Genomic DNA, 19,333 nt, shown 5'->3' on the forward strand with positions numbered 1-19,333 from the left:
TAGGAAAAGTCTGGACGAAAACACAAAAAACCGCTTTATGTTTCTAAATTATTTAATCCGCCATTTCCGCATAAATATTTATACATCGATAATTCGTATACGAGGATGGTTTGCTCATTTCGCACTTCATCGTTATACCGTACACCATATTACTTATTCACTTCTGACGAAATTCCATCCAGTAGTCTAATTAAAATTAAAACATTTCAATTCCACGAAAGCATAATACTCCGTATCAAAATGATGAATATTCGGCTCATATTTTCTGATCCCGAAAGGCCATCGCTGAACACGACTACTCGACTACTTCGCTTGACGATAACACATGCAATTTTTTTTTTTTTGGACGCCAAAGTCACCTCTGACTAACATCAGCGTAGGTAGTAGGTACCTAGCCATCTACCTAGTTTTTCAGTTTTTTATTGTAATTTAATTTGCGTATAGTTTTATCTTCGTTTACGCGATTAGCCGATTAGTGTGGAAAATATGACAGAGAAGCACGACTGCGACTTTTTTCCCTCCTAGAGCTCGACGTTTGTAGCGTTGCAAATGGGTCAAATTTAGTCAAACGAATAATTCGCACTTTATACCTTATCTTTGAGTACGTTTGCTTCAAGCTCCAACATACAAAATGGATTAAAAATGAGAGTACGAAACATTCTAAAATGTTTTTCCACCATTTCTGACGTGAAAAAGTTGAAAAGAATTAGGTACCTACTACAAATACCTATACCTACCAGATTTATGTGTTGGCCATCTTGAAAACTGAAGGGGCCAACAGTGTTGGAAGAAATAAATCTGAAATGAATTGTCGAACATGAAGGTAGATGGCAGATTGAAGATCGAGCAAAATTTAATTGGATGATTTTTTGTCTACGTTGCAAATTGATTGAAGGGGCCATGAGGCATGAATAGACGGAGGGAGGGGGAGCTGAGGACAATAAAAAAAGTATATCAATATTTGGCAGGTTACCTTAGTTAGGTATTTTTTTCAAAAAACCTGCTGGCAGCTTCTTCAATTTACAAGTAAGACAAAGTCATTTAATCAAAATTTTGCTCATTTTTTTGAAACAAAATCAAAACACAATTTACAAATTTACAATACATACATATATTTCTATATTGTATTCTTACAGTAGTAGAATACCTTACCTAGACCTAGGTAGTGTACTTGCCCTTTTATAATTTTCAAAACTATATAATAAGTATGGTAGCTTACGAGTAATTTAAACATTTCTAGAACTTCATTTTGAAAACGTCATCCAGAAAATGAGAACAGAGGTATGTGAAAATACAGCATTCACAACCCATTCGAGGTAATATAGTCGATTCAATTCACCAGTCAGTGCAATGGTAGGTCTAGGTACATTGAATTACACTTTATATTTCTAAAAGTACCTTTCGAGAAGAAAAAACGTAGGTAGGTAAACGATTCACCTTATAAGATGTTTACTACTTACGTTTATTTCACAAACGCGAGGCATTTGACCGATAAAATTGTAAAAAAATAAAGCTCGATGCCACGTTTACCGGTAGCCTACAGTATTTTGTCGAAAATGCCTCTCGAAGGAAAAAATGAATGAAAATTCTCCGGCAGCCGGATTATTCTGTCATAATAAGTAGGTATTACTGGTCTAGAAATTGTCATACAAGTAGGTAGACGTAGCACATTTTTTCGAAAGCACGATGCGATAAAATTCACAACGTGTATCAACATGTCCGCGTTATCCTGTTACCACGTTGGATATAGGTACGGCTTTTATTCTGAACAAGATGATGGTAGGCTACAATGCTCGATATAAAAATGCAATTAGCCGGCCAATCGTAACTTACAAAAATGTAATAGGTATACGATACGAGTTCTGAAAGATTTTCCTTTCTCGTTTCATTTCTTCCTAAATAATAATTCGCGATCATCTCCCCTGTAAAGCGCATTTCGTCTACAAGTATAATACGTGAAAAAATGATAGCTTTGGTAACACTGCACAGCTTTCAAATTCGGGAACATCTAACTTTGGTTTCACAAATACGCAACTTTACTGTGATGGCATTTGAAAGTATAACTTTACCGGGACGCTCGTGGTTCGTTGTACATTTCGCGGCGTATTTTTCTCTCACGTAATTTTTATCAATTTGTACAGAATTATGATAAAATAAATCTAGTGATTTTTTTTTTTTGTTTAAACGGTTGGATATTTTCGAAAACTATTTTTTTTTTTTTTTTTGGTTAAATCTACCGTTCGTATTTTTTAAATGACTGGTTTTTCTTGAATTTTATTTAATTAACTTACCTACGTTGATTTACGATGAAATCGTGTGTGTTGTATATTTTATTTATAATTTTCAACGCTTTAAAAGGTAAGTGTGGGTGATTTTTTTATGAATTAAATTTTCTAGAAGTTATTGTTATATTTTTTGTGAAATATTTGGTAAAGGTTAACATCTTGATCGATTAATTACTATATCTGCCGCATCTTTTTTCAATTTCTAATTGATTTAGTTTTATGACGTCAAGTTTGGGGTAGGCTGTATGTATTACTTACAATTTTTGTGAAGTTCATTCGCTCTGTTTTAATAAGTTGTTTTAGTTTATTTTTGTTTTGTTTTGCCAGCTCGTCCGAATTTGGAGCAATTTGTGACTTCTTTTTCTTCTTTTTTCACACCAAAAACATTCTTAATATTCAACATGCAAACTCGATTTCATTTTAAAATGAAATTTGAAGAATAAAAATCAATTATGCACTTCAACATGTGTACTTATTTGACCACCTAAGTCTTTTGAGCTTACTACTCGTAATGGAGATAATTTACCGGCTAATTTGAGGTGTAAGTTCTGAGCAGTTCTGGAGCCTCTCGCAAATGTTTGGATTTTCCAATTTTTTAAAAATCGTCATAAAAAAGAAAAAAAAAACAAATTTACCACTTTTGTCACATTTTTGATCGATTTTTGGGCAAATTTTTAAATTTTCATTCTACCGGTTCAAATCCTTATTTTACAGTAATTTTTTTTAAAATTTTATTACCTTCCTACTTTTTTTTGAGAACTTGAATTAAAATCTTAAAGATTCACTGAAAACCCAAGAATAACTGAAAACGACTTATTTCAGGGGTCAAAAAAAATTAAGAATCAAATTTCAACTTTTCATGTTGGGTATGTTTGTGAACGAGGAATTTTGCACACCTACCTTTTCTCAAAATAGGTACATTGGTTCGCAAATCGTTGGAAAAAATTTTTGACTTGAACTAGCAAAAACAATTTTAGAAAATTTGGGACTGAATCGTTGGAAATACTGAAAAAAAACTACCTACCTACCAACATCCAAGTTTGTATGTGGAGCGGATGTTCTAAAATTTGCATGATATGTACTCCAGAACGGCTTGAAGTCACCACCGACTGATTTTTGTGGACAAAAGTGAGGTACGAGTATACAAACCAAATAATTCAGCTTTCTACCTCAATTTGGTGAAATTTCTATTCTTTCATGGATGGTAGCCAAATCAAAATTTTTCAAAAATTCACCCAAAATCGAAAAAATGAAATCAGCATTTGAAATTAGCTTGTTAGTGTATTTTAGGTACGTACCTTACCTACTTACTACTTACTTACTCTTTCGATTTCATATTATTTTTCAAGTTCAAAGATTTCTCTTCCAGTTTTGATACTTTCCTTAGAATCTTTAGTCTTTACATAATATGTATAACTAGGTATGTAGGTACTTATCTTGTCTGAAAATTTCAGATTTTTTTCGGTTAATACGTACAAGTGGTCAAAACAAAGCTGTTATCAAATACATATCATTATGATTGAGATTTCGTTCACTGCCATATTGATCAAACAAAAAATTTGAATTATATTTGATCACTGCTTGCAATTCTTTCCAAATCCAAACCAAAATGTTTGAAGAGGAAGGCCGGCTTCTGGCACTTCGTGAGGTTCCCTCGTCACTTGTCAATACTCTTGGGGGGGGGGTTTCATTGTTATTTTTAAATTGATGGAGTCAAGCAAAAAAGCGTGGTCAATGGTTAGAGCTGGTGTGAGGGGTGAAAGACGTCATATTTCAGTCGTTTCACAGTCGCCATGTTCGACAAAATTTCACTTTAAAATTAGTGAATTGTTGAGGAGTTTTGCAAATTTTTTCAAACAAAATGCGTAGGTAATTTAAAACTTTAAATAAATACAGACTATCAACGAACCCACACATAAAAATACTGATTTAAAAATTTCAAAAATTTCTCTACAAATTTTCAACTTATTTGTACCTATACCTTTTCCTTTTCAAATAATTTTTTTTAATGTTCGGTTTTTCAAAGTGTACCACCTACCACATAATCATGTGTGTGGAGAAATACCCATCATAAGAATAACGATTGTTTCAATGTTAAATTTACATATGTATGCTGCAAATTTCTCAAAAATGTTGCATCCTCACTTTCGCTCAGGCAGATCGACATCATTTTTAATATTTTTTGAGGAACAAAAATTTTTACATTATTCTTATGAATTATTTATCCATTTTTTCAAAGGTGCCTCAGACAGCCAAGCTGCAGGCAGTGTTTCGTCGTGAAAAAATGCTCAGTCGGCATTTCAAAAATTTCCAGACGAGATTTTAATCATCTAACCTCCCTTCCCCCTCTTCCCTTGAGTCAGGTCGAATCGTTTTAGACTGACCCCAACAAGATGAAGGAAACATTTCAAAATTTTGGATCGATACCTACCCCCCTCCCTCCCTCCCCGACGAGGCGACGAGAGCCTAAAGTTTTGAAAATTAGAAATTTTTCATTTTTAAGGAATCTTTTGTAAACTCTCAAACTTGACAAAAATGAAAAACGTGAAGATACCTACTTAAAATGGAAATACAGTAAGTGCAAGAGACAGCAAAAATCATCCGATTATTTCTATAATTTTTTATAATTTGACTTCTCACCGAGGAGATTGAATACTTATTGACCAAAAAAATTTGAAATTTTTCATAATTGAAGTCATTTACGTAGTCATAATTTTTCGCTGAGCCTCATCAAATTTTTTTAAAAAATTGAAAAACGATCCACCCCAGTATGCTCATGTTACTCTCTATGCAAGTATGTAGCGTCCAAATGTGAAGTTTGATGGACATTTGTTGTGCAACACCCTGTAGTTGCTGTACATTTACATTCATTGCTGTCGCCTGTAGTGATGGCAACGATCGATAGTTTTCACTATCGATAGTGTTTTCGAGTGAAAATTTCAATAGTTTTTACTATCGATAGTTTTTTCGGTAGTAACAAAAACTATTGATACTATCGATAGTTTTTTCGATAGTTTTCAATTTTCATTAAAAACTGATAATGGATGTGATTCCACGAGTTTGGAGGTTCATTATTACGTTTTTTATCTGAAAAAATCAAGGGACATCATTTTGAGAGAGAAAAAAAGAAACAATACTTTTTTTTATTGAAAACATGAACAATAGCGATCCTTTTTTACAAAAATTTGGTTAAAAATTCAATAAAACATTGGATTTTCGATAGTTCGATAGCATCCAAAAACTATCGATAGTTTTTTCAATACTTTTAAAAAAAACTATCGGTCAAACTATCGATAGTTAAAAAAAACTATCGATACTATTGAAAAACTATCGATAGTTTGCCATCACTAGTCGCCTGCCAGACGTTTTCCTTATCTGGTTTTCTGATTACGACGACGCGACGATAAGTAGATAAGGAATTGAGAGGGCCAGAGGGGTTTCGTCTTTTGTACAGTGTCTTATTCCTCATTCGAATATCAAGTACATATAATTATTGCAAATTAGTCGTTTTCGATGCGGATTTTTGGGATGTTCATGTTCGGCTGTGTTTAATGCATACATAATACTTATGTAATATGTATAGTTCCGAAATTAAGATACTCGCAGTGCATGAGTCACGATGTAGATAAAGCACGTATTTTTATTGTTTTTGTTCTTTAAAGACATTTTCTTTTTGTTGTCACTCGTCAGTGATGGAATTTCAGTGTGTCGCGTCGAAGGTTTAAACAATCGTCTCCCTCATTCAAGCTATTGAAAATGATGATTTTAATTGTCTAAAGATTTGTATTGTTTCGGTGCTTCATTTTTAAGGTTAGTTCTGAAGGTGTCTTTATGATTTTTGGTAATCACAAACCCGTTCTGTACTGAGTGATTATGATTATACGATATCAACATCCATCGTCTATCTGCATGATTTGGTGAGTTATTTTATGGGATTTCGAATTTTCTCGTTACCTACTTAAGTATATAATTTAATAGTACCTAATACCTACATACTACCTAATATGTCATTAAAGTGTCCAATATTGTGCTTCAAGTATGATATGTATGTACATTGTACTTACTTCAACGGGGGAAATTCTGACCCCTCTTTAGTTTTTAAGTGAGCTCCGATCGGCTAGATAGTATTTTTAGTAAAAATAATTTTACTATACCCATCTCTCTCTCTCTTTTTTTTTTTAATAGAAACTAGAAAGTGTCTAAAATTAGGGTAAGTACCACACTTCAATAGAGCTTATTTCGGACATTTTCTGATTCACTTAAAACAAACAAAATCACTCAAAATTTACAACTTGATGCTCAAAAACAGTTCTACTGATGATACCTACTCTATGACAATGACGAATATCCCATTGAATTTCTTAGGTATAGGTACTTTTGAAGCAATTTTTGAAAACATCAAAAAAGTGTCCGAATATTAGGACAGTTGACAGTATATCAAAAGAATACTTTCAGGACTGTTCGTGATGTTCCTGGTAATGTTGCAATTTGGCGATTGGCGAATAATTTCATTAAAAAAGTGTATCCTGTAACATGGCATCCGTGTAGAATCACTATAGGCTTCGAGAGTTTGATAAATGATGATTTTTAGATGAAAAATAAACTTTCAAGTGTTGGTGGCGACGGCGGTCGCCCTGATTGTCATATTTTTCCCTAATCCTGTTTAGATGTTTGCATTAAGTTTGTTAAACTAACTGTGTTGTTGTAATCTTTGCAAAGTTTTCAAACCATCAGATTTCAAATTACCAGCGGTTTTATTTTCACTATAGAACCCGAATTTAGACCATTTACCAATACAACATTTTGAACTTGGGAATTGGAGAATATGTTTTCGAATGAATTCCTCCCCTATCGCCCATCTAGTTGGATTATAATAACGTAACGCACATACCTACCTAGTGTAATTTTAATGTTTGATACTTATGCCTATAGGCCGTTTATGTACATTGTGAAGATATTTAAAAAGGTTTTTTAACGGCCGGGTGAAGTAGGGTATCAAATCTCTGATGTTGTATAGGAATTGTTATACATATAGTAAAACGAGCATTCGTAAAAGTTGTTGTACAAATAAGGAGATTTCTTTTCAAGAATATAGAATATTTGCGCAGGTAAACCCGGATTAATTTCGTGATGGGCGAAGAGTTGCCAAGTTTCATTTCCCTGCCTTCGCAGAAAGGAAGGAAAAACATCAAAGTTGCCCGAGATTTTTATATTTTCAACTTTTCCCTTTGGCAATTAATTTTTTTTTTGTTTTGTATTTGTTTTATCAAATTTAGTGATTTTTTTTTCAACGAGTCGTTGTTTTAATTTTTTTCATTTCAGGTAGAAAACGTTATAATTTTTGTATAATTGAATGGCAAAAATTGAGATTAGTTTTTCTTTTACAAGTAAGTAGGTATATATAAGGTCACGTTAATAGGTTCGTATTTTTCCGCTTTTCGGTTCTAACAAAGGAAAATGGTAGAATATTTGGGGTAGAGAACAAATGGGGAAAATCGACTAATTGAAATAACGAAAGATTATAGTATAAACGTTTTAAATTAAAGCAAAGTGTATAGCATAGATGAAGGATCATTAGCGCGCGTCTAATTTGAAATTACCAAGAGAAGAGGAACGCTGTTTTTCGTTTATCGGGCATCGTGAACGCCTTTTCAAAAATTTAATGCGAACTTGAAACACTTCACAATTAATCTCTCTGACAAATGCTTCAACCAATTGGGGATTAGGCGATTAAACACAAATCGACTTTTACTATTTTTTTAATATTTTATCGCGGCTAGTTGGCTTTTAAATGTTGTTAGTTTAATCTTGTTCTAGCTGAGAGATGGAAACGCATTCGAAAAAAATATATATGTACCTATCTAACTATGGTAACTATCCGCAGTCGTATAGATGGATACCTATGCTGTTCTGTTTCTCTGCTCGAATTATACGTACATACGTAGAAGGTGTACGAAAACTCGCACTAGTCGTTTGTTTATAAATTATACTTTCAGAACGATGTCGGATGGTGAAACGCATTGAATTTCCTACTGTTTGAGAATCCGTTTCGAATTAACGTTCTTCTCAGCTGCTTTTGTATGGGTACCTAGACCTACGTGAGCGATGTGTATGCGAAAAGCGTGCGCGATAATTAGATTTGAAACGATGTTAATCTGTTGAAAATGCGATTTAGTATCATTAGGTGCTGGGTTAAGTATGATACCTATAGGAATAAGCTAAATTTATAGAAAGGTAGGAAGAAGGATGGAATTTTCATCACGTTTGTTTGAGCTCATCCTGATTCCATTGAACGTAACTATGAAATAATTTTTCAAAACAAAAAGTATAAGCAACGACCCATTTCAATGATCGATCCTTATTTTTAAGATTCATGAGACGAACACAAGTTTTCATGTCTAAAAATATTTTTAATTCTTTCGAGTAATAATTAGGTAGGTACCTACAGGATTTTTCAAGGTGTCTTGTCTATTGAATTGCTTGGCCATATATCTACATCAACCCAAATTTCGTAAGCGTAAATTTGCTTGCTAATAAATTCGGAAATTGTGAAGGTGAAGTTATGAAATAGGTAGGTAATTAGTGTTGATTATTCAATATTGCAGACTAAATAATTACTCGTATGTCTTAATTTTTGCCTAACCTTAAAATTGGAGGGGCCATGATTATTTGGCATTCTCAACGTTTCTAGAGCTTTTTTATAGTTTGGGGTATCGACAAAATCTAAGCATAATTTTTTTGTACTGTATTCAAAATTCCAAAAAATTGGGAGAGAAAAGTCTTTTAAGATGTCATTTTTTTCTTCCTCTTCAAATGTATAAACTTGATTGGTCCCTCTTTCCAAAAATTATGTGTAATGCTGAAAATGAGTTGTTTGCAGAATAGAACTTTTCCACCACTTTTTTCCTATGAAGTCCTCCCCCCCTCCAAAAAAAAGTTTGGGAAAATTTTCTTCTAAAAAGTATTTGCGAAAAGAAGTTTTTTTTAAATTTTAAATTTTCATTTTTAAAAGTTTTTTTTTCGAGAAAGTTTTGTAATTGTTTTTCAGTGTTTTCTTATCTTCCATATTACAAAATTTCAGAATAATTTCTAAGCTTGCATTGCCTCTAAATTAAGAAATTTCTAGTTGATTTTCATAGTTTGCATTGTTTTAAAATTTACAAAATTTCAAATCAATTTCCCAAAGTCTGCATTGCTACAATTTCATAAAGTTTTCAATAAATTTTCAGAATTTACATCGTCTCTAAATAACAAAATTTTAATCAACTTTTTCAGAATTTCGTCGCATTGCTGCTGAGTTATGAAATTTCCAATCAATTTTCGGAATTCATATTACCTCTAAATGACCAAATTTTGAATACTTTTTTAGAATTCTTATTGTCTTTACATTACAAAATTTCAAATCAATTTTCAAGTTCATATTGTCCACAAATTGCAAAACGTTTACTTAATTTATGGAATTCACATTGCCTCTAATTTTTCAGAATTCCCATTATTTTCATATTACAATATTTCATATCAGTTTTCAAGTTCACATTATCCACAAATTACAGAACTTTTAATCAACTTTTGGAATTCTCAGTGTCTCAAATGACAAATTTTCATACCTATATTTTTTTTAGAATTTAGGTTGTCTTTAAATTTACAAAATTTCAAATCAATTTACAGAATTTGGCATTGATTCTAAATTATTAAAATCTCGGCCACTCAGTGGTGATTCAGAGCTATCAATGTTATCCACATTTTTTATCAACAGTGAGAGGGACTGATTTTGAACATCGCATTGTTCGTTTATCACGAATCCTTTATCTCATAAACGAGATTAATCCGCATTTTCAACTTTCAAAGGAAACGAGACGATAATCAACTAGCTTCCACATTTTTTATCGACAGGAACTGATTTTGAACATCGCACTGTTCATTTATCACGAATCGTTTATTTTATAAACAAGATTAATCCACATTTTCAAGTTTCAAAGGAAACGAGATAATCAACTAGCTTCCACATTTTTTATCGACAGGAACTGATTTTGAACATCGCACTGTTCATTTATCACGAATCGTTTATTTTATAAACAAGATTAATCCGCATTTTCAACTTTCAAAGGAAACGAGATAATCAACTAGCTTCCACATTTTTTATCGACAGGAACTGATTTTGAACATTGCACTGTTCATTTATCACGAATCGTTTATTTTATAAACAAGATTAATCCGCATTTTCAACTTTCAAAGGAAATGAGAAAATCAACTAGCTTCCCTTGCACAATTTATATGTACCATGATGATATTTTAGGAATGTTGTTGATAATTTGTATCATTTTACACAGTTTCGAAATTACTCACCCCATTAGCGTCACAGCTATGTTGACAATTAAGCTGAAGCGAACTTCGCTGCAGATTTGAAAAAAAAAAATGGAAGTTGGAGAATGAGTGCTCAAAAAACTGCCTAATACATACGTATGGTGCTCAATTAAAATAGGTATGTTTAGAATTCGGGTTGCCTCTAAATTACACAGAAAAAAATATGGGTAGTTCTTACAAAAATTTTAACTATTTTAGCACAATAACTGGATCCCATTCAAAAATACATTTACCTATGATAAAATTTATTTCGAAACTCAGCACCAATTTCTAACTGTTCAGTTACAATAATAATTTTGCTATAGGTACCTATCAATAGTAAAAATCATTTTGTTTTAATTTTTACTAAAGCATGATACCTTATAAAAATTACATAAACCAATTGCGTAAACCACCAAAAGGAAATAGTTCTGTGTAAAATGCATATTGGTCACTCAAATTACTCATGCCTATCTCCTTGCAAAAAAACCTCCTCCTTTATGTACCGTATGTTCTGTCCAAATCACAATTCAGCACATATTAGACTGTCCGAAATATCGCAAATTGAGAAATAAGTTCAAACTACCAAATACTTTACCAAACATTGGCTATGGGCAGTAAAAAGTATTTGAATAAATGAAATGAAAATTCATTTAGCGAATGATATTACAGTATCATATTTCATATCATAACATCATCATGTACCTACCGGCTCCGAAGTATTTACTCATCCAATATTTCTAACGAAAAATCCGTCACCTACCTATCCACCTACCCATGCGGATTCGAACCTGGGTCCCCAAAATTCCTATACCTACCTGCATGCCCTAACCACTCGGCTACGAGTACACTTTGAGGGTTAGGGCATTAAAAGAATATATTTGTTTGGTAAATGCCCCACCAAACCACTCCCACATGTAATAAGCAGGTAGGGATGTAACAGGGTACAATGAGACACAGCGTGGTGATGGAATAGACTGAGGGTATAGCAAGGTGCAATGAGTGGCAGGTGATTTACAAGCCCCCTTTTCTATTTTTTTTTAGGAATTTATGCATTAAAATAATGAACTAAAATTGCAATTACTTAGTAATTAGTAAGTAATTAATTACCTATCCAAATTGAACGAAAAAAAATCTATTCCCTCCGCCTTAATGATTCTCATATTCTGTCCAATACGTATCAAAACAGTTGGATAATAGTTTAATAGAACATTCAAATGAAATAGAATCTCAAAGCGAAACCAATAGTAAAACTTATTGTCATTGATATGAGGGTTCATTCATTTTTCAAAATTTAAAAATCAATTTCACTTTAAAACAATCGAAACTTCGTGTTTTTAAATCAAAATTTTTTGGGCAAAAAAACTTGAAATTGTAGATAATTTGAGCGTTTTAAAACTTTTCTTTCAAATTGTAAGATTCAGAGAGAAAACGGAATTTTGGAAAAATTTTAGGGGAAGTCTGACTTCTCTAACTTCCCCATGAAAATCGCCACTGGATTTCAAGTCGATAAAATTTTTAAAAAATTTGAAGTTGATTGTTTTTGTAGGTATTGGGAACATTCACCTGCCAAATTTCGTAGTTTTGACCAAAAAATGGCTTAGATCGAGCAAAAAGTCGGAAAATCTTTTATTTTGAGGTTACCCTTCCAGAGCCCAGTGATGATGGGCTCTCGCCATTACCTAGTTACAATTTACAAATAAATCGAAAAGAATGACTTGGGGCGATTCATCTATCCTATTCTGCTATATCCTTTGATCATTTTTCAAAAGTTCATTTTTAAACATTTGGAGCCAACTTATGCACAAACTAATCGTAAGTACGAGATAAACACAGAAATGAATTAATTTTCAAAATGGAGGCATGAAAACCACCAAACAAAGAGGAGATGGCAAACCGCATTAACTAGACCTGTAGCTAGTAAGTTTCATACTAACTAGGTATTCATTGTGTACAGTATACGTACGTAATAGGTTGGTCGTACGTCTATCTAAAATCAAAAGGATCACCTGAGGTATTCAAGATGAGAAGCTTTGTGTACGATTTTTTCTGATACAAACACGATAGAAAGTTAAGCGTCTCTGGTTCCTATGTATAACAGAAAATCGTACCGTGACGGTAGGTAGCATTTCATAATGACAACAAATTTTTCGCCATGTGTTATAAAATAAATTCGATGAAAAATGTTATTCGCGTTGGTAAAAAAAATATATATATAACAAATAGCGCGATCAACTAGCAGAAATCACCCAACCAGCGGATAATATCGTTTGAAAATAAAAGAATTGAACCGATACCGTATAAAAACCGCTATTACCTCAATCTTTTAAAAACGAAAACAAAAATACCCTGTTTTTCGGTACATTTTTAAACCGAACAGAGAATCGTATCGCTGTAATTTTTCAAACTTCTCAATTCAATGTGGCAAAAAGAAACCTCAAATGGAACCATAGCCGGAATAAAGCATTACCCATCGTTTATGTACATTTAATGTAACATTGCAATGTTGAATTCACTTCTCGATGCGTGCGGGGTGGGGTACATTGAATTGAAACTTTAAGATCATATTTTAACCTATTTACTTTTTTTTTGGTATTTATTTTCTCAGTTTAAACCTTTACTTTTGGGATGTGGGTAAGTGAAGGATGTGTGGTGAATGGGTAAAAATTCTTCAGATTGGGATTTTCAACGGGGACTGGTTCCTTTAATTTTCCGAGTATAGGGACCTATAGGAAATATTTTTTTTCATGGTACTCGGCTATATATGAGGTGTCCCAATCCTCAACTTAGTCACTCAATTCTTAAACGCCCTGTACAAGTTACTTTTCTGTACTCCTTCAATTGCTTCATCAATTTCGATTGCATTGTTATTGACTACAGAAAAACACGAGACGCAACAGTGCCCTGCTATTTTTTCAAGAACTCCATCTCGTATGACGCTATTTTTCACTCTCGTGACAAATTCTTGAACCGTGTAAACACGTGAATGATGTCACTAGAGGTTTATATAAATTGTCAGCCACATATTCGCCAGTATATCGGCTGCATTATTGAAAGTTGCTCATCGTCTGCTTTATCACTTTACACTCACCTGGTTAATGGTGACCAGAATCAGTTATAAATGTACCTAGATGAATTGGTCGAATGTATAAAGGTATGTTTAATGTTCAACTTGCCCGTCAAAAGGGGTCATACCGGAAGTTTAATACAGATTATATCAAAGTGAAACAAATGCCTGCCCTATAACATACATGGCATTATTTGACGATAGTCGAATATGGCTGCGATGACGACAAGGGTATATAGAATTTTGACTTGCCATTAATAATTGGTTATCGACAGAATAGAAATTCTGGTCGCGATTAAATTTCCAACATTGAATTGTAGGTACCTCTACGTAGGTACCTTTCAAATGGGGTCCTTTTCTCTCAATCTCTCGTTTTATTTTTTTTTATTATTTTTTCCGAGTTCAATTTTGTTTCGAGTAATTTTCGCAAGTATTATATTTCTTTTTCTTTTGCATACGTGTATGAAATGTCACGAGAATAAAGTTCAGCTACAAGTTTTTGGTATGTATACTATGCTCGTCTCATATACATATATGTACATCTAGATCGGTTTAATATTCATGTCATGCTATAGGAGCTTTGTAACAGAGTAATAATATATTAGCTGAAATTTCAACACCGAGAAAAATTGTGCTAACGTATGCATCGTATCTTTGATTTCACTTGTTTCGTCGAAGCGTATACCTATACTTAATTGAGGATTTTGATCGGATGAGGTATTACTATGCCCATGTGAAAGATAGGTATCATTAACGTCTGCAATAAATTAATTCATTCAATTTTTCTGAGGTTGAGCCGAGGATAGTGCAGTGAAAGTTGAAGGTACGTATAGATATGACTGAGAAGAAAGAACAAAATTATAGAAATCATCCTTATTTGGTATCCTGAATCTCCTGTCTGATGGATTTCAATTACCTACTTTCGAGATGGGACTGAACTACGCTAAAAATTGTACTGAATGAACTTGAGCAATGCACATGAGTATAAAAATTCTGAACTTTTTCAAAATTGAGCACAAATTGGGTTCATTTTATTGGAAATTTTATGAATCATAAAGGTACCTACTTAAAGATTAGGTATTGAAAAATTCCCTGCGCATACAAAAAACATGCTCCAGCAAGAAAATCTAAACCCTCACTGTAAATTTTAGCTTTCAAACTTCACTAGGTGATGTTTTATGATAATTGTGGCTTTAAAAAGATGCTGGAGTCTCTAGAACTCGGTTGAATTTTACTTAAGTAGGTAAGTTTTATTTTCAAAATCCACAATGACTTGAAAAAAAAAGAATAAAAAAAATTGACGTATGAAGTTTTTTCAAAGAGTCTGCCCGTCCCAGCTTGAAATGGCTGGCGATGTATTTTTTCGTGTTATTTTAATTCATCTTTGTCCAGTTTAAAAATGTTTCTATACCAGTTGAGATACCTACTTCTTTTGTCAGAGTGAAATTACTTTGAAAAATACTCAAGTCAAATGTGCATCGTACATGCATATTTACCATGAAAAGAAAGATTAGAACTGGTTTTAAAAAATATCAATCCTTTCCACCTAAAACACACCTCATTTCACGTGTCACTTCCGTCAAAATCGACACTAAATCGAAATATGTCTCATCGGGGGGTTCTGCGCCAGGAGGCAAAACTAGCTGATCGCGCTCGACTCCATTTTAGCCCAGTCAAAAACGCAATTTGACCCAAACATAAGTAATTGGGATCAAAAAGTTTTTTTGGTGAATATTGTCTAGAGTGGTATGCTGGACAACATACTAAAAGTCCCCGCCCCTACCCCACGAGCTGACCCCCCCCCCTCCACAGTGGATCAAAGTCCCTCAAAATCAGTTTTTCGTCAAGAACTTCTGAAATATTGAATTTTGAGTAAAATGAGCTCAGTGATCATTTTATCTTCTCTCCAATACCTATCAAATGAGCTATCGGCCAACTCCCTAGCCTCAAGGGGGATGGCATGGCGCTACAACCACTCAAAGTGACGTGATTTTAGTATTTTTACATTTTATGACTTGCTACTTGTAACCTGTTCTTATTGATAAAATGAAGTCAAACTTGAGGAATGGGATTCTTTTGGGAGCTAGAGTTGACCTCTGGAGTGGGGAGGGTCAAAGTTGAAAATTACAGAAAGGTCATTTTTTGGAGGGGCATAACATGATTCCAAATGGATGAAAAGAGTCCAAAATCATAACATCGGACAGTACCCCATCTGTGATTAACATATCCAAATTTCAGCTTCCTAGGTCATCCTCACCCCATTTAAAGCGGAATTAAGGTGAAAATACCCTTATTTTTGCCCCTATATTTTCGGCTTTTTCCATCTTAAAAGGAGTGGGGATGATCTAGGAAGCTGAAATTTGGATATGTTGATCACAATAGGAATACTGTCTGATGGTTTGATTTTGGACCATTTTAATCCATTTGGGGTCATGTTATGCCCCTCCAAAAAAATGACCTTTCTGTAATTTTCAACTTTGACCCTCCCCATTCCAGAGGTCAACTGTAGCTGCCAAAAGAATCCCATTCCTCAAGTTTGACTTCATTTTATCAATTAGAACAGGTTACAAGTAGCAAGTCATAAAATGTAAAATTATATTAAAATCACGCCACTTTGAGGGGTCGTAGCGCCACCCTCTTGAGGCTAGGGAGCTAGTCGATAGCTCATTTAATAGGTATTGGAGAGGAGATGAAATGATCACTGAGCTCATTTTACTCAAAATTCAATATTTCAGGAGTTCTTGACGAAAAACTGATTTTGAGGGGATTTGATCCACTGTGGGGGGGGGGGGTTAGCTCGTGGGGTAGGGGCGGGGACTTTTAGTATATTGTTCAGCATACCACCCTAGACAATATTCACCAAAAAAACCTTTGATCGCAATAATGTTTGGGTTCACCTATTTTTTTCTGCTATTTGACTGGGCTATAATATTTACTCGAATCAAAAATAAAGTCCAATTCTCGAATTTCACACAAATTTTTTGGTGAGTTTTATTTGATGATCTAGTAAGGTAACCAGTGCCATTTCCGTCCTAAATCTCCATGGAGTTGGAGGGGATGGGAGAGGCTTTCAAAATTTTCACTCATTTGTAGGGTGTTTATAGAGAAACTATTAATTTTTGAATGCTCATACCCAAAACGATTGGTTAAGATTTGAGCAAATATGATTGCGAGGTTTCAAAGAAGGTGAATTTATGGCATTCAAATATCAGCGATTAAAATTTGAAAAGCTTCAATTTGAATTTCTACGATAAAAACTCAACTTTTCATGCTATTGCCAAGCACGAACATTGAAAGCAATTTTTTCCAAATTTGCAAGAATTAAAGTGAAAACGAAAACTATCTCTTTTCTTGTTTCATGCAAACAAATTCCAAAAATATGATCTCAGCCAACCAAGAGAGAAAGAGAAAGTTTGTCGAAAATTGACTCATTGGGTGGAATAAAAATCACTCTAAAAATTGTGAAAATGAATTGGAAAATTCTATGTAGAAAAAATATCCAACTTGATGAAAAATTTAAATTAAAAAAATTGGTCTTTCTTGTGGCAAAAGAAGGTTTTTATATCTCACGGTACTATCACTTTTTGTGGCGATGTCATTTTAAATTCTGGTACTTTTTTCTCGACATCCGTTTTTAAGCCCCTTTAGACTTGCAAGTACATAGAACAAAAACATTTGCGGGGATTTTGTTCCTTTTTGGATATTCTTATTCCACTTTCGTGATCAAAAATGGATTTCAACTTCAACTTTTAAAAATGTAATTTGCCCCTTCAATTTTAAAGATACACAATACCTTATGCAGCATCTCTTCATAGTGATACTTACACGATTGCATCCAATCCTGAAGTATTGCCATCCACTCACTGCATATCCTGGAAACGTGGCAAGAAAGGAAAGGGATCCATCCCATTTTTCGAGCTACAGACTGCATTCGAGCATTTTTTTTTTGCCAATTACCGCGATAAACGCAGATTTAAAATTTGATCCACTTCCGAGAACTTGAGACCTGTGAGAACCGCATATTTTTTACTACCCATGTTATTGTTATTATTACCAAACTACGATGAGAAATTGAAAACATACCGGAGGATTGCGCTTTTCATTATTTAAGAAAACTTGCGTCATAAAGAGTGTACGGTATTTGCTCAAAAGTTGAAATATTCGCCATAAATATTTATAAACGATGTTTTTAAGTTGGTGGTATTTATGGTTTGAACATCTTCAAGGGATGGTTTCACTTGTCCATGAACGATTTTTATGTATGTTTACAACAAATGTTACTGTTCACCAATAAAAGCCATTAATTTCGAATTCGAAGCGTACGAAAAGATTCGCAAGTCGTACCACACGACGAGATGGTTTATTATTTTTAAATCGTCGAGTTTTCTGTTCAGATCGCGCGCGCATTTAACAAATCTACCCAACCAGTACATATATTCGCATGATACTCCAAGTACGTATTAAATTTTTCAAAATGTGTATAATATGAAATACCGCACGCCCGTTATCGTATAAACAGGAAATATACAATATAAGGACGTTATTACTTCGCCATCTTAGATGTATAGTGATACATAATATTGGACTGCGGAGTATAAATAAATATACACGTCTTATGTAAGTAAAAGTACGTAAAATAATATAGTGACTTATACGCGAGCGATATGTGAAGAACTCTTATACTCGTATGTGCATTTAGTCCATGGAGAGTATATATTCGGGCAGTAATAATAACGCATTTTTTAATTTTTATATCGTGTTTTAATATCGTTGAAGATGACGAGTTGCTGTAATAGAGTTTTCGTCTCAAAGCCCTTTTACTACACCGTGTGGATGTTTCACTTTGATCGATGCCTTTCTAAAATATTAGAATTATGTACACATAGGTACAGATATCGTGCATTACTTTGTTGCTTTACCTGCTACTGACTTGCCAGACCAGGTTGGCTGAAAATTCCGTTAGGGTTGTTGAATTTAATGGCTGCAAGACATCCCCCAGCGACGGTGCGTTTTTGGAAAATATTAATATATTTGAAACGGGCTCCCGACGACAGTTGAAAATATAATTTTATGACCCAAGCAGCGAGCACGTCATCGGTGTAATTTATATCTACATGGAAGATAGCAATACATATCGTAGATATGATTTCTTTGCTGTACGTTACGAGTACAAGTCGTCGTCATCGTGCACACAGAGATGGCTGAGAGTAGGTGAAATTATCATTATTATGCTGGCTTATGTATGTATTGCGTGAATATACCATATACCAGCTTTATAGATAAATAGATATAGGTAGGTAGATGTACTTACCCACCATAGAATAATCTAGCTTTATACATCGGGAGTATTTTGGTATTATATAGATAGAGGCGAATTCGTTTGATAAATATTTAATGTAGTTGATGCCTATATGCCCATCGCCATTACCTCTTCCAAAATGCAGACGACAAATACTGTTCAGTACAGACTACACATACAGAACTCTACATATAGTATAGCTGAACCAAATAAAAGCAATATCGTCGGAATTTATTTTTTTCTTACGTTTGCTTTCTCTCGTAGGTATAAGTATGGTTTTAGGTATTCGCTTTTAAATCACAATAACATCGATACTTCACGCTTTCAGCCTTTTCGCTC

At 33.7% G+C, this 19,333-nt stretch overlaps 1 protein-coding gene across 2 annotated transcripts in view; it reads left to right on the forward strand.

Annotated features, from left to right (window-relative positions):
* The first annotated feature begins 2,022 nt into the window (after positions 1-2,022).
* Positions 2,023-19,333, forward strand: part of LOC135840558 (uncharacterized) — a 191,957-nt gene continuing 174,646 nt past the window's right edge. Inside the window, exon 1 of one of the 2 annotated variants that reach the window (XM_065357166.1) lies at positions 2,023-2,358. In XM_065357166.1, coding sequence (XP_065213238.1) covers positions 2,307-2,358 — 52 coding nt within the window. In that variant the 5' untranslated portion in view covers positions 2,023-2,306. Of the gene's footprint in view, positions 2,359-5,819; positions 6,203-19,333 lie in introns of those variants that run through there. The other variant, XM_065357167.1, reaches the window with a different exon arrangement.

This window comes from Planococcus citri, chromosome 3 (assembly GCF_950023065.1).
Source record: "Planococcus citri chromosome 3, ihPlaCitr1.1, whole genome shotgun sequence".
NCBI lineage: Eukaryota > Metazoa > Arthropoda > Insecta > Hemiptera > Pseudococcidae > Planococcus > Planococcus citri.